The sequence below is a fragment of the Leucopleurus acutus genome (genome assembly GCF_964270905.1).
Source record: "Leucopleurus acutus genome assembly, chromosome: 16".
NCBI classification, from domain to species: domain Eukaryota; kingdom Metazoa; phylum Chordata; class Mammalia; order Artiodactyla; family Delphinidae; genus Leucopleurus; species Leucopleurus acutus.
The window spans coordinates 35,531,161-35,547,040 of NC_139158.1; the positions used below are offsets into that span (position 1 = coordinate 35,531,161).

Here is a 15,880-nt window from a genome sequence, read left to right on the forward strand (position 1 = left end):
ATTCAGGCCGGTGGAGACAGAGAACCCCCACGAAATGGTAATTTGTTCAGTGGTGTGTTTTACTACATGTGTTGCTTTTAATGGGTGTGAAAGATCAGAGAGCTCAGTGTTTGTTTTACAGACTGCTTTTAGGAATCATGCAGTACAATTTAAAGTGTATAAAAAGTGGAAACTACAGCATATCTTAAAACTATTGATATTAAAAACATTTTTAGGAATAATACATGTCAAGCAAGGTTGAACTATATACAGATGGGCTCTGAATTAGGTTTTTGAATCAAATTTTCAAACTATTTTAAGTTTTTATTGGAAAGTGTTCAATCTTTCCAAGCTCTCCTGTTTTCTTTTTTCTTTTTTAAAATAAATATATTTAATTAATTAATTTATTTATTTATGGGTGCGTTGCTGTGCGCAGGCTTTCTCTAGTTGCAGTGAGCGGGAGCTACTCTTCGTTGCAATGCATGGGCTTCTCATTGTGGTGGCTTCTCTTGTTGTGGAGCATGGGCTCTAGGCACAGTGGGCTTCAGTAGTTGTGGCACGCGGGGTCAGTAGTTGTGGCCCGCGGGCTCTGGAGCGCAGGCTCAGTAGTTGCGGCCCATGGGCGTAGTTGCTCTGTGGCATATGGGATCTTCCTGGACCAGGGCTCGAATCCATGACCCCTGCATTGGCAGGCAGATTCTTAACCACTGTGCCACCAGGGGAGTCCTCTCCTGTTTTCTTATTCTTAGAGATTGTCTACCATTTTGTTTGCTAGAGTATCTATTTCTACCCTGTTTTCCAATTGGCTACTCCTGCTCTTAGTGTACAGGGTAATTTGTCCCTCATGTTTGCTACTAAATGTCATCTATAATAAATAGAAGTTCATGCTTACTGGTTTCACATTTAGTTTTCCTCTTTACTCCACTCATTCTTTTTTTAATGGTTCTTATACCTCTTCTCTAGTTAGTAAAGATAAGAAGGAGCTTTCTGTTGCCAATTCATTCCTGTTTCCCAATAAGGAAGGATCTGGATCTTCACTGTTCAGTGTGGTAGCAGTGAGCCACATGTAGCTATTTAAAATTTGTTATGATGAGAAAACATTAGAAATTTAGTTCTGGGCTTCCCTGGTGGCGCAGTAGTTAAGAATCTGTGTGCCAATGCAGGGGACACGGGTTCGAGCCCTGGTCCAGGAAGATCCCACATGCCGCAGAGCAACCCATGCGCTACAACTACTGAGCCCATGCTGTAGAGCTCATGCTCCACAACAAGAGAAGCCACCACAATGAGAAACCCACACACCATAACAAAGAGTAGCCCCCACTCGCTGCAACTAGAAAGCCCGTGCGCAGCAACAGAGACCCAATGCAGCCAAAAATAAATAAATTAAAAATAATAGTTTAATAATATTTAAAAAAAAAAAAAAGAGTCCACCTACCAATGCAGGGGACATGGGTCCAAGCCCTGGTCTGGGAAGGTCCCACATGCCGTGGAGCAACTAAGCTCATGCGCCACAACTACTGAGCCCGTGCTCTAGAGCTTGCGCACTGCAACCACTGAGCCCACGTGCTGCAACTACTGAAGCCTGCGGGCCTAGAGCCCGTGCTCCACAATAAGAGAAGCCACCGCAATGAGAAACCCACGCACTGCAACGAGGAGTAGTCCCTGCTCACTGCAACTTGAGAAAGCCCGTGTGCAGGAACGAAGACCCAAAGCAGCCAAAAATAAATAAATTAATTTAGTTCTTCACTTGTATGAGCCACATTTCAAGTGCTTGGTGGCCGCTGAACTGACAGCCATAGGACATTTCTGTCATCAAAGACAGTTCTCTTGGACAGCCCTGGGCCACATTCTTTACACCCCCCCAATAGTCCACTTCCTGTATTATCTCATTAACTCCCCGAAAGCCTCTTCAGCTTTCTGGAACCGTCTGAAACCTTCTCCTCCAATTCCTCCCAGCCCAGCTGTGTATGGCTGAAAAGTCAGGTGGAGCCATACTGCTGAGCCTTTGACCTGATTGGGTTGAGTCAGCCTGGTCGGGAGTTCTTCCCTGGGACCCTCTGTCCATTTCTTCATTTGGGAAAGTGGCAGGCATATGGCCTAACTACAGCAGTCCTGAGGGTCTTTTTAACCTGGGTAATGGAATTGTCACCTCTCAGACTCATTAACTCACAATTTGAGGAGCTCTGTATTCCTCTCATCTCCCTATTTCTTTTTTTCCATTTCAGTGTGATCTTTGTGGTGCCTGACCTGCCATCTTCACTGAGTTTGATTTCTTTGACTATTTTCCAGCAACTTTTCTTCCATCCTTGAGCTCCTCTCCTGATTTTTTTTTTTTACTAGTCTTCACAAGTTCCATTTCATTCTTAAATGTATATTTATGATGTATTCTTTGAATCGGTGGTATTTTTGCATTCAGCATGTCTTTACCCTATTGATTTATCATATTTCTTTCTTTCTTTTTTTCTTTCTTTCTTATTTTTAACAGAACACAGAGTTTATCATTGGTGTTAACATAATACTTGGAGGTTTTCTTTTTTGAATCATGGTGTATTTATTCAGTGGGACGTTTCATAGTGTTGAAAATAAATGAATGTGGATCACATGTATCAGTATGGATGATTCTCAAACATATTGCTGGACCAAAAAGAGCAACTTTCGAAAGAATACTTGTAAAATGATGTCATTTATGTAAAGGTTAAAAAAAAACATATTAATGCTGTGTGTTGTTTAGCATTACATACGTATGTAGTGAAAACTTAAAGAAACACGTGGGGAGGAGCCTGTGGCGTTCTGGATAGTTCTGTGCGGGAGGTGGGGTGTGGTGGGGAAGGCCTGCAGGGAACCTGGATGGTACAGGCAACCATCTGTTTCTTAGACTGGAGGGACTCCGAGTCTTGAGCTTACTTTTCCTTACATGTTTCTATGTCTAAAATATTTTGTAATAAGTTTAAAACTTTATGCTTATTTTAAACATAAATAAGAAGATTCAATATAGAAAGTGAATTTCCATAATCCTGTTGCCCTGTTAATATTTTGGTGTTTTTCTGTGTTTTTTTCTGTAAAAATTTTCAGTTTTATTGAGTTATAATTGACAAATAAAATTGTAAGATATTTAAAGTGTAGATTGTGATTTGATATATGTATACATTGTGAAAGGATTCCCTCATCTAGTTAATTAACACATTCATCATCTCAGGTATTTATCTTTTTTTATTTTCCGGTGGAAACATCTAAGTTCTATTCACTTAGTAGATTTCAGTTATATAATACAGTGTTATCAGCTGTTGTTACCACATTTTACATTAGCTCCTCAAGCTGTATTTCTGTGTTTTTAACGTGGTCTAGTGTTATTCAGAATAACACTTTGTTTTTTTCTTGTTTCTTTCCCTGTGATACTAGGTGCACTTCATGCCTCCTTCTCTCCAAGTACTCAGCTATGTGGTTTGGGGCCAGCACCTCTACGGGGCAGGGACCTGCTTGCTGGAGTGTCTGCCCCTCCTTCCTGGGGAGTCTGAATCCCTGGCCTTCTGCCCACATCTGCCTCTCCTTTAGGGTCTTCCTCACTGTCTGCCTTTAGACAGGGGACTCCTCAAGACTCATCCACACGCTTCTTGCGAATGAGGGGCTGTTGACTGCAGACCCAGGTTACATTTTTATATGTCACATCTCTGCATGTCGATGTGCCCCCTGGACCGTCCCTCGACCTCTTCTCATATGTGGGCACTCACTACTCACTGCCTTGGTTTCACTTTCAGTTTTGCTTCTGCGAGAGTCTACAACATAGCTGTGATTTTCTTGCGGCATCAATTACAGTGTGAGGCTAGAGAGGGAGAGGGGACCACCCGGCCGGTGACCCCGAGTGAAGGGATGGGCCCTCGACTTCTTGTTTGATGCCCAGCAACACTTTTCAGGTTCTTAAGAACATACCACACAAACACAGCTTTGATTCTCCTGAAAAAGGTCTAAGAAAGAAAGACCACCTCCAATGCTGAAATGAAATTAGAGAAACGAGATATCTAAGAAGATATTGCTTCTTGGTCAGAAAGGAGAGGTTTGGGTTTCCCAGTTCTATGGCTCGAGCAAGTCTGCCTATGGGAACAAGAAAATGCAGTTTGGGAAATTGTTTCTGGCAGTGTTCCAGCCAGTATGCAAAGCACTCATCAAAAGAGAGAAAACTTTGATGTGACCTGAAAACTGGTTGACTTGGAAAGTGAGGAAATTTGCAGCAAGCGTGTGACTGTGCTGGAAATGTGATTTGGGAGCCAGCCAGAGTCTGGATAAACATTTCCACGAAGGAACAGGTGGTAAAGGCACGGTTACTCCCAGGAAAGGCTAGTCAGGAATGGTAAGAGTTGTGGGTTTTGTTTTTGTTTTTGTTTTGCATAATATGAAGTTTCCAGGTGAGGTTGTCTATGTTCCCTTTCTTCCCATGTAAAGATGCTCCCAGGAAGTGTCACTGGTGGTGGTGCCCCTGCCCTTTGCAGGTGAAAGTCCTGGTGGGTGAGAGGGGAGCAGCAGGAGAACCCCGCCTCTACTGTGTTGCAGCGAGGCTGCAGCCCTGGTGCTCTGGCAGCCTTGCTGTGCAGCGCAGTGAGCGCTTGTCATCTGGGGGGGAATTGCATTGGTGATCTAGGAAGACAGCCTGGGTGTCGGGCCAGCTCTTCTGGACTAGCCTGCAGCAGTGAGTGTTGCTAATTTGATGATTCTTGGAGATATCTCCTGAAAGTCAAACTTTTGTTTTGTTTTGTTTAATCTCTCCCAGACTTCTGAACTCATGCCATGTTGAATTTTTAGTTCTTCAAGGTTATTTAGCCTTATTTCTTATTTATATATTTTTCCATCCTAGCTCTACTACATTATCTATTTCCAAGCCTTTATTTGAAACATTTTTCTTTTACCTGCTACTGCCCACTCCTTTACTTTGAATTCCCAAGGATAGTGTATTTCTTACTGTTTTTTTTTTATTTGTCCTCTAAATCTCAGGACTTTTACATCTTGATCTTTGCATAGTTTTGTTTTGTTTTTTAAAAACAGCTTTATTGAGGTATAATTAACGTACTGTACAGTTCATGCTTCCAAAGTATGTAAGTCAGTGGTTTTTAGAGTATTCAGAGTTGTGCAACCATCACCACAGTCTAATTTTAGAATATTTTCATCACTCCTTAAAGGAACCCTGTACCATTAACAATTGCTCCCCATCCCTCAACCCCCAAACCTCTGGCAACCACTTAGCTACTTTCTGTGTCTGTGGATTTTTGCCTATTCTGGACATTTCATATCAATGGAATTATGTAGTATGTGGCCTTTTGTGACTGGCTTCTTTCACATAGCATCCTATAGCTTTATTTCTATTTTTGATGTATTCCCTTTTTTTTGGCTTCATTTTTCAATTATTTAGCTGCCACCTATTCCCAGATTTTAAAATTGAGTCTTTCATTTATCTTCTTTCTAGAATCTGTTTTCCATTGTCTATCCTGTACATAAATCTGCCACTCTTAAAATTAATTATTAATTAAAAATTTTATTTATTTATGGTTGCATTGGGTCTTCGTTGCTGCGTGCGGGCTTTCCCTAGTTACAGCGAGCAGGGGCTACTCCTTGTTGTGGTGCGTGGGTGGCTTCTCCTGTTGTGGAGCACGGGCTCTAGGCGCACAGGCTTCAGTAGTTGTGGCATGTGGGCTCAGTAGTTGTGGCTCGTGGGCTCTAGAGCGCAGGCTCAGTAGTTGTGGCACACGGGCTTAGTTGCTCCATGGCATGTGGGATCTTCCCAGAGCAGGGCTCAAACCCGTGTCCCCTGCATTGGCAGGTGGATTCTTAACCACTACGCCACCAGGGAAGTCCCTAATTATTAATTTTTTTTTTGTTTTGCGGTACGCGGGCCTCTCACCGTTGTGGCCTCTCCTGCTGTGGAGCGGAGGCTCCGGACGCACAGGCTCAGCGGCCATGGCTCACGGGCCCAGCTGCTCAGTAGCATGTGGGATCCTCCCAGACCGGGGCACGAACCCATGTCCCCTGCATCGGCAGGCGGACTCTCAACCACTGCGCCACCAGGGAAGCCCCCTAATTATTAATTTTTAAACTGTTAGTTTAACTTAAGTTAAAATCTTAAAATTAACTATTGTTTCACAATTCTCCAGGGAAAAGAATACGGTCTGTGGCTCCTCCTGTAATTGCTCCAGATGTGACCTGATGTGCTCTCTTGTGTCTGATGACCACTCTCTGGGTTAACATTTGGTGAATAACAGTTTATTAGTTGTTAGTCCGTCTCAATTCCCGACACCCTTCCTTCTAGCTGTCTTGTTTCATAGTCTCTTCTGATTATTTCAACTCTGTTGTATACAGTATTCCAAGATAGTTATCATAGACCTTCACTTTCCTTTTGTTTTCTAAAACTCACTGTAAAAACGCCTTTTGTCACTTGCGAACATCCCGCCAGCACACAGACTTGACTTCACATGATTCTCTCTTCTTGTCGATGCGTCATCACTTACTCATTGTTCTCCCCCTCACTGCCAGCCTCCCATCCTCCCATGTAATTCTTTATGAGCATTACTTCATGCCCTTCCTCAGTCTACTCTGAGTTACTCCTGAGTGTTCCTGAAGATGCTCTAAGGAAAAGCATTAACTCATTTAATCCTCACAGCAGCCCTTTGAAATGGGGTCATGATTAGGTGACTGGTATTTCCATTTTGGGTCACGGTTTTCGTCCTCACTGTTGCTAACACCAGAGCATTCCTTTTTCCTATCCATTTCTTTCAACACTCAGCCCAGGTCCTCACCCTTAGTAGGTACTCAATAAATGTTTCATTTGCTGGGCAAGTGAATGTGTGAATGAGCCAATGAATAAATGAGTTGGTTAGTACCCGGCAGACTGTTTGCATAAACAGCCAAATGCTACCTTTCAAAGAACTCGTTTCGTAGTTTTTGAAGGCCTGGGTATTAAACCCTAATTTGGGAGTGTTTTAGAGATGGGAGGAGTGGGTCTTTGAAGGCAGTTACACTGGACTCTCCCAGCATTAGTTCTGAGCATTGAGCAGGGTAGCCCTTATTCATGTCAAGTAGGAAAGTTCAGAAGAAGACAGCTCAGGGGAACGTGGTCACGAGGTGACTGCCCAGTCACTCACCTTTGGCCGTGACATGTACCTGTTCCTGCAGAGAGATGGAGGCTGGTGCAGAGGACGCCTGCCACAGGAGCAGCTGTGGGGTGGGCGTGCGCATGTGCATGTTCTTGAAAGAGTCGGTTGGTTAGGCTAAAGGTGTAGTCAAGATCAAGCCACTCAGGCGTGGTGCCCACCCTTTGTTTCTTTCACCTGCTTGGGTTAGTCTGTCTCGTATTTTACTGTTTGGGACTTCACTTTTTAAGAAGAAGGTTAAGTTTCACCCACAGCCATTTGCTGTTGGAACTTGTGATTTATTGTCAAGTGTTGGGACAACCAGGACGGATCACCTCCGTGTGATTAATTGTTTCACATAGGAGCAGAGAGGACTTAGGCCCATCCAGAGTGTTTTGATGTTAACAAGGTGGAAAATGCTTTTTTTTTTTTTCCACGAGAACTTTTGGTCTTCCTAAGCAGAAGCAATAGACAATTATGAAATATCATATCTATAGTTTTTAGGCCCTGCTTATTTGGTAGATTAAGATTGAGCGCTTTTAATCTTTATTTTCCGTATTGACTGACTACATTTTCGTTTAAATAATCCTCATGCTACTCGGCCATTACAGATATCATTAGAAGGAAAAATTCATTACAAAGTGAATAAGTTTTTAGACCCTTTGATTTGTGAACCGGCCCAAACTGGTTGCCTCCCTTACATTGATTGTTTCAGATCATCAGTGATGCAAGCTCCCAGGCGTTTGCTATGTCACTCTGCTAACTCCCAACACACCTGCAGACATTCTTTCCTTCCTGATTATTCTCTTTCTGTTGGGTTGACACTTAGGCCCTTGGTTCTTGGATTGAGGGTATCACCCTCCAAAGCAAGAGTTCTGCAGAAAAATACAGTGATAAAAAGGCCAGAATAGTCTTTCTTTTCTAAAATGGACTTTGGCACTCACTCAAATTACGCTCAGCTCACGAAAACTAAACACAAGTTGGGTGCAAGGCTCAGTTTTTCTCCTCGAAGAATTGATGCTATAGTTAAGACTGTTAACCACGTCAGCCTCCCGGGCACACATAGCTGCAGACGACGCCTCCGTGAGACAGGAGCTTATGGGAACCGTCTTCCCCACTTCTCCACCTGCTGTGAAATTAAGCCAATGAAAGGCATCCGTGCCAGTGAGGTTTAAAGTCAATTACCAGGAAAGAATATAAGAAACCTTATTAATTGTTCTCCTGTTTACACTATACTTAATGAAATAAATAATCTAGCTGCCTTATTTTGACTTTCTGCTCTAAAAGCCATTCTAACGAACTTGGACCCCAAGGTCCATGTGTGTAGTTACTCATTAAATCCTTATGTCTTATGACCTCTCCTGACTGCAGCCAGTCACCCGGCCCTGATACGTTCCCTGGGACCTTTCATATCCAGTCTGACTTTATCATTACTGATATCACTCCAGTTTTGGCAAAACATTTCACTTTAAATCTAACTTTCCATATTAAAGCATAAAAAAAGTTGCTTAATTTGTTCACCGATTTTTTGCTTGCCATGGACACATCTGTGCGTTTGTCCTTTGGAACACTCGCATTGTGTTACTAATACAGGTTGATTGTTAGGAGCCCCCCAAAGAAAAATTCAAGTTAGGAACAAATGTGGAGCAGTTATTGATTTAACAATCCTGCAAATGCTTTTGTACATAGAAGGAGCATAAAAAAGACTCCCAGCGATAAGCAGGTCAAACACCCACGTTGAGAATAATAGCTAACGTTACTGAGTTTTTACTGTGCGCCAGGTACTGCCATGAAGGCCTCATGTGTGTTAATCATTTAATCCTCGAGTCAGCCCTGTGGGGTGAGTCCTGTTCTTAGTGAGAGGTGGAGCCATGAAGTATCTTACTGCATCACACGTTTAGGAGGGACAGAGCCTGAATCCCAGGGCTTCTCCCTGGAAGCCACATGCCCTTACCCGTCACACTCGTGCTTGCTGTGGAAGCCTTGCCTGTTGCCCCCGCAATTCAGAAGGAGTAGGTTTCACCATTATTTCCCACCTCCCTTGTCCCTTGACTCCCTCACCACCCACTTGTGACTGGAGTTTCCAGGGCTCCCTGGCCTTTCCTCAGCCTGGTGCCTGCTCGTTACTCCCCCTCACCCCTGTTGCCCCCAGAGCGAAGGCTCCTGGAGCTGGTCTCCCTGGTGCCCTGCACGGACTTCAGCTCCTCTCTGCCCCCTCCCCACCCCCTGCCGCCCCGAACATGTTCTCTGTTCCAGCCACACAACACTCACCTCCATCCCTCCACTCTCCCTGCTAAAGGCTCCCTTTCTGGAGTCTGGTTCATCGACTATTCTGGTGACACCCACAGCCTGACCATGCTGTCCCAGCCCCTGGTCCTGGTGGCCTTCACTGGGCTGGCCTCTCCTCATCTTGTAACCCTCAACGTGGAGGGGACTTCACCCAGGAGGCCTTCTCAAACCTCTGAGTCTTCGTGAGATACACCCTCCTGTGCTTCCTGGTCCTGGACCAGGTAGGCGTACCCACCTGCTGCCGAGATCCCCCTGCAGGAGCCGCCCTGTACAGGGAGGGTCACGGCTGCCATGTTCACGCTTGTCCCCTCAGCACCCTCACAGTGCATGGTAAACAGAGGCATTTAATAAATGTTTGAGCAATGAGTGGCAACTCAGTAGTCACAATTCAAAGCAGCAACGACAAACCTCAGGGGTGCCCACCCCAAGGCAGGCATCAGAGCCTGTGCTGCAGAGCTGGCTCCATGCCCAGGTGGAGGGCGCACTGCTGCTTGGAGGACTGGCTGCATCATCATCATCATGTATTCATGGCCCTGCGGGGCTGGAGGCTCAGCCCTTTCTCTGCTGTAGTTGTCATGCCTCCAGGAAAGGCCTCCTTCACCTGTTCTTGCCCGAGGAGCCATACAGGGAGGGGATAAGTGGTTCCCTGACTGAGGACCCCTCCTGGGTGTGAGAGAGCTGACTGGGAGCAGGGCCCAGGGGTGCAGAGCCCCGGGCAGGGGAGCCCCGAGCTGCCGGCCTCCCCATGGGAATGCAGTTCTGGGGTCAGGGCCAGCTACAGACACAACGGAAAACCTTCCCCTGCAGCCTCAGCTCCTCACCCCTGCAATCCAAAAACTGCCCTTCCTTTGTCTGTTCCCCAAGGCAGTCCCTGCAGCAGCTGCGGGTACTCTCTGGGCCCCGCTTCCCACCCGCTGCAGGTGACTTACCTGCCACACCCAGGAGTTCGAGAGGGGCTAGTTACAGCAGCTCCAGGGACCAGGCCACTTCATGCCCTGGTTGGGTGAAGCCAGGGATGAGATGCCACGGCAGGTCAGAAATAGGGCTTTTCTCTCCTCAGCCCACAGAGCTTGTGTTTTCTGACTCTCCCAAGGCGAAGTGATAAAATCAGTTCAGTGTTTTCTGTAACAGAGTCTGAGAAATTCACGCAAAGCTGCTTTTACCCTTCTGTTGTATTCTAGTTCACGCTTCCCTTTCAAGTTTATACACGTAGCTAGTCAGAATTGTGATTGATCCTATATATCATTTGGGATGTATATTTTTGGTTGGAAAAAATACATGGAAGTTCAGGACCTTAGTTAAGAGTGAGCATTTAGCAATCTCCTTTGGGGTCAGTTAGCATCTAAAATTATTTATCTTAGTCTTTGGATCCCACCTGTGATTTGGCTACACTCCTGGATGTCTCTAGGTGTCCTGTGACTCTTGCCAAATTCTCTGAACTGCTGACCTAAAAACATATGCTATACAGTATTTTATAAGGAGGGAGGGAGAGGAAGAAAGATAAAGTGATGAAATGGTGGTTTAATTATAAAATGATTAAGGATTATTGATTAAGTAGTCCCAGGGTTATGTGCTTAATTAATTTTAGAGCATTTATTAAATATGTACTGAGTGCGAGAAACTGTATGAATCCAGCAGTGTAGTCACATGTCACCTCTTTTTTTTTTTTTTTTTTTTTTTTTTTTTTTTTTGCGGTACATGGGCCTCTCGCTGTTGTGGCCTCTCCTGTTGCGGAGCACAGGCTCCGGACGTGCGGGCTCAGCGGCCATGGCTCACGGGCCCAGCCGCTCCACGGCATGTGGGATCTTGCCCAACCGGGGCACGAACCCGTGTCCCCTGCATTGGCAAGCGGACTATCAACCACTGCGCCACCAGGGAAGCCCTCTTTTTTGTTTTTTAATGTACTTTATTTTTATAATGTACTTTATTTGTACATTTTTAAATGTACAAATACATTTTTAAATGTACAAATACAAATACACAAAAACAGTACAATGTACTGTTTTTAAATGTACTTTATTTTCTTAGATAGCGTATAGAGTCTTTTATTTTTTTAAGATTTTTTTTGACATGGGCCATTTTTAAATTCTTCATTCAGCATGTTACAATATTGCTTCTGTTTTATGTTTTGGTTTTTCGGCCACGTGGCATGTGGGATCTTAGCTCCCCGACCAGGGATGGAACCCGCACCCCCTGCATTGGAAGGCGAAGTCTTAACCACTGGACCGCCAGGGAAGTCCCATGATGGCTTTTCTCTACCACCTTCTGCTGAAGCTTAAACTCCTTAAGATGGGAATCCTGCTTTGTTCTGGTTTTATTCTCTGTGTACAGCATACACCAGGCCTAAAATAAATGTTTATTGAATAAATCACGTTGTCACTCCCTTTCATAAATTCGTAGTCTGGTTAAATTCCAGTAAGGACTAACAATGGATTTCTTTAAATAAGGCTTGCTTCTTTTTCAGAAAGCCCTTGAGTTCCGTCTGGAAAAGCTGCTCCTTACTCACCTCCCAGCAGATAGTCCTGTACACCAGGAGCAGGGCCCAGCCCACCTGTTACAGCTCCTTAACACTATAGCATATATTGTTACTTCAGCCTTTAATGGGGATTGTAAAGTTGTAGGTTAATAGTCCATTTAACCAACTTTTTTTTACAGTGGGGATTTTGTGAGAGAATAAAATTCACATAGACTGCAGCTTGACAAAAAGCTGATGTTCTGGGACTTCCCTGGTGGCGCAGTGGATAAGACTCCGCACTCCCAGTGCAGGGGGCCTGGGTTCAATCCCTGGTCAGGGAACTAGATCCCACATGCATGCCACAACTAACAGTTAGTGCCACAACTAAGGAGCTGGCAAGCTGCAACTAAGGACCCCTGGAGCTGCAACTAAGGAGTCCACGTTCTGCAACTAAGGAGCCGGCGAGCTGCAACTAAGGAGCCCACTGGCCACAACTAAGACCTGGTGCAACCAAATAAATAAATATTAAAAAAAAAATGATGTTCCTGCCTTGTGAATGTTTGGATCCAACAGAAAAGAGATACTTTTTAAGTCTGAATCGAGGGATGGCTTAGTTCCCCCGCTGGTGCACATTCTGGTCTCCCTTTTCATGGTGGTTGCCAGTCCCTGACATAGGTAACATGGTCTGTAGTCACCCTCACATCTAGACTGACCATTATGAATGTCGGCGACTGGTATTTACAGATAGAAACAAACCCAAGAAATGTATAGGGTCCGCACTCAGTGGGCTCTGCTGCCGTCAGAAAGAGGCCACGTGACCCTTCCAAGGAAGGACTTTTAAACCCTTGTTTCAGCCCCAGAAGATGAAGCGTGCAGCCTCCATTCAGAGAAAACACAGCGTGAATACATGGTGTGTTTTGGAGGCAGTCATTCTCCCTGAGGCTGCGCATCTCTGGAAAGGTCATGGGAGTAGTAGTAAAATATGACCTATTCTCATTTTCACTTTACTCTCAACTTTCTAGGAGCATGTCCTGCGTAGAGAGCAAGACGGAGCTGCATTTCGACCGACGCTGGTGTCCACCTGTGCTGACTGTAATTTTTATCCATAGGTTTGAAGACATACCTGATAGCGGGTCAGAGAGCGAAGGAGTCTCATTGCAGCTGTTCAGAGGCCTTGCTTTCTGGCTTTGAGGTCATTGACGGCTCACGGGTGTCCTCAGGCCCTAGGGGACAGGGGACAGCATCGCCAGGGAGTGTCAGTGACTTGGCGCAGACTGTCAAAACCTTTGATAACCTTAAGGTTAGTTTTTTTTTTTTTTTCCTACTTCTAAAACTTGATACTAATTCTGCAGTAGAACATGTGAAATAATAAACAGCCTTCGGGTCTGTGGCAGACGACTTGGAATGCCCTTCCATTTGGTTTTTATGATTTTTAAATTTAGTATAAAGTTAGCAGCATTTTGCATTTTTAATATCTTTGCTTTTTTGACATATGCACCTCCATTTTCTTTCTACACTGCATAGAGTTGCTTCTCACTTGAGTTACTATTTTCTTTCTCTGCAACCTATGATGTCTTTTGGGATTTCTGAAAGCTAACAATAAATGATAAGAGTAAAGGTGATTCTCCCAGCATCTTGCTTGGAGGGCTAGTTTGTATCTTATTTCAGAGATCACTTTCTCAAATACTCAAACATCTCTTGAAATTCAGTGTTTTATGATTATTTTAAATCTTGTTGGTGTGGGTGAATCTTGTGCTGTAGCTCATTGGAAGAGTGCAGGCTTGCCAAGAACATTATAATATTTCATCACTGGGACAGAGATCTCCTGGTGGCTGCATATTGGGTGCATTTCTGTCCCAATAAACTACCAGGGAATTAACATGATGGACCCTGGGCATGTGAAATCACTCTGGTATGTGAGTTGTTCCTCAGATATCACATTTGATTTAGTTCCCCAACTGATACCTCTTATTTATTTTTACAGTTTAAATATTTGCCATTTCCTTTTTTTTTTTTTTTTTTTTTTAAAGAGAGAGATGGTTAAAACAGTTCCACCTCACTGTTTTGTGCTCTCAAATAACACAGTGATGTTTGGTCAGGACGATGGCCTATTGGTATGGCTGTAATCCAGTACATTCCTGCCTATCCACATCATTAACAGAGTTGAAAGCTTGCGATCTTGGTACTTCAGCTGAAGGCATCATAATGTGGCACTCGGCTGCAGTGTCCAGATTATTTCACTGTGTTGGACTTCATGGTGTCTCTCATCCAGGCACTGTGTGCGGTTCCTGTGTTCAGGTTTGTGGACAGCACACACACGTATCATTTTCATCGTGTGCATTGTTCACTTAGTGCAGGGTTTCTCAGCCTCAACACCATCAACATGTTGGGCCAGAGAACTGTTTGTGGAGGGGACATCCTGTGCATGGTGAGATGTTGAACAACATCCCTGGCCTACACCCACTAGATGCCAGTAGCACCCTCTCTTACCAGTGTGACAACCAAGGTCTCCAGACATGACCCAATGGCCCCTAGCGGGGAAGGGTAAACTCACACCTGTTGAGAATAGGGTATTTGACCCTGTCCTTCCCCGTGCTCTCTGGCACACGCATAACAGCGCATGTAGCTGAAATTTCCTTAATGCCTGCACTCTTTGCCTGGGCTGCTGTCTTGCAGGAGTCAGAAAGAGGAGCCCCCTGCTCACAGGCTACCACTGAACATGGGCCGGGAAGAGCTAGGTGGGGAGGGGAACAAAAACATGGTTTCCAAACACGGCCTTATTATTTGGGGAGAAATTGTTTCCTCAGGCTTCCAACTGAGCTGTAGTCAAGTAGAGAAATAGAGCTCAAAGCCAAAAATAAATGTTTTGTTGCATTTGTCTGCCACTTTAGGTGGTGTGTGTGTGTGTTTCTATCCATGAGGGTGTGTGCCCTTGAGGACCTCACTGTATCACACACCTGCAGTGTTAATGACAGGCATTCTGTGCTAAATTGGCTTAAGAAGGTTTTCTCTCCCCCCGACGGAACATGTCTTGTTCTAGTCATAAACCTATTTATATATTTATTTGTTTTTGATCTGGTTGGGCAAAAACTATTTAGCAGGGCTTCCCTGGTGGCGCAGTGGTTGAGAGTCCGCCTGCCAATGCAGGGGACGCGGGTTCGTGCCCCGGTCTGGGAAGATCCCACATGCCGCGGAGCGGCTGGTCCCGTGAGCCACGGCCACTGACCCTGCGCGTCCGGAGCCTGTACTCCGCAACAGGAGAGGCCACAACAGTAAGAGGCCTGCGTACCGCAAATGAAGAACAAACTATTTAGCATACTCTATTGCCATGTATAAATTTTCCAATAATCTTGTGATCTATGAAGTTAACTGTGTTTACCAAAAGGAATTTGAGGAAAAAAAAAAAAAAAAAGGATCTTTCTGCCCCTTCCAGGAGGGAAAGATGAGTGGATATGAAGTATAATTTTGGGGGTGTTTTGATGGTGTTTGGGGGATAACAGGACATCTGAGATGAGGGACACCCCTGAAGCATAGGGTTCCTGGGATTCACGGTTGGAGTGGAAGGAGCATGAGGAGTTAGGAGGCCTGGTCTCCATGCCAGGCTTTGCCACTTGGGGTCCATCCTCACAACCCTGCTCTGGGCCCTGGTTCCTGGGTGCAGGTCGGGCCAGGGCAGGCGGCTGAGAGGCATAAGCACCGGGGAACCAAGTGAATCGCTATGAACCGTCATCCTAGACTTGAAAGGCAGAAAACTGAGGTCTCCTTTAAAGATTACATAGATTATAATCTGACATACAAGGCTTTCCCTCAGGTAAGAGTTTTTGAACAATACAAAAGTGCAATTGCAGTCTCTTGCTCCAGGTTCTTTGAGTAGATTTATCCCACAAGCGTGTCGGTGGCTCATGTGTGCCACTGGTTTGTTGCTCCATGTTGTCTGCACCACAGTGAGCTGTTCTGATTCGCTGGATCACAGACGAGTTCCTCCTCATCCTTTCCCAGGATCTGTTGACTCTTTTTGTCAACAGACTTCTTTCGCTTTGTTGCT

At 44.9% G+C, this 15,880-nt stretch overlaps 1 protein-coding gene across 2 annotated transcripts in view; it reads left to right on the forward strand.

Annotated features, from left to right (window-relative positions):
* The window catches only part of ADCY9 (adenylate cyclase 9), a 137,035-nt gene that overhangs the window by 76,620 nt on the left and 44,535 nt on the right, over nt 1-15,880 (forward strand). For both annotated transcript variants that reach the window (XM_082857258.1, XM_082857257.1), the window contains exon 3: nt 12,945-13,135. In XM_082857258.1, the coding sequence (XP_082713384.1) occupies nt 12,945-13,135 (191 nt within the window). The remainder of the gene's footprint in view (nt 1-12,944; nt 13,136-15,880) is intronic.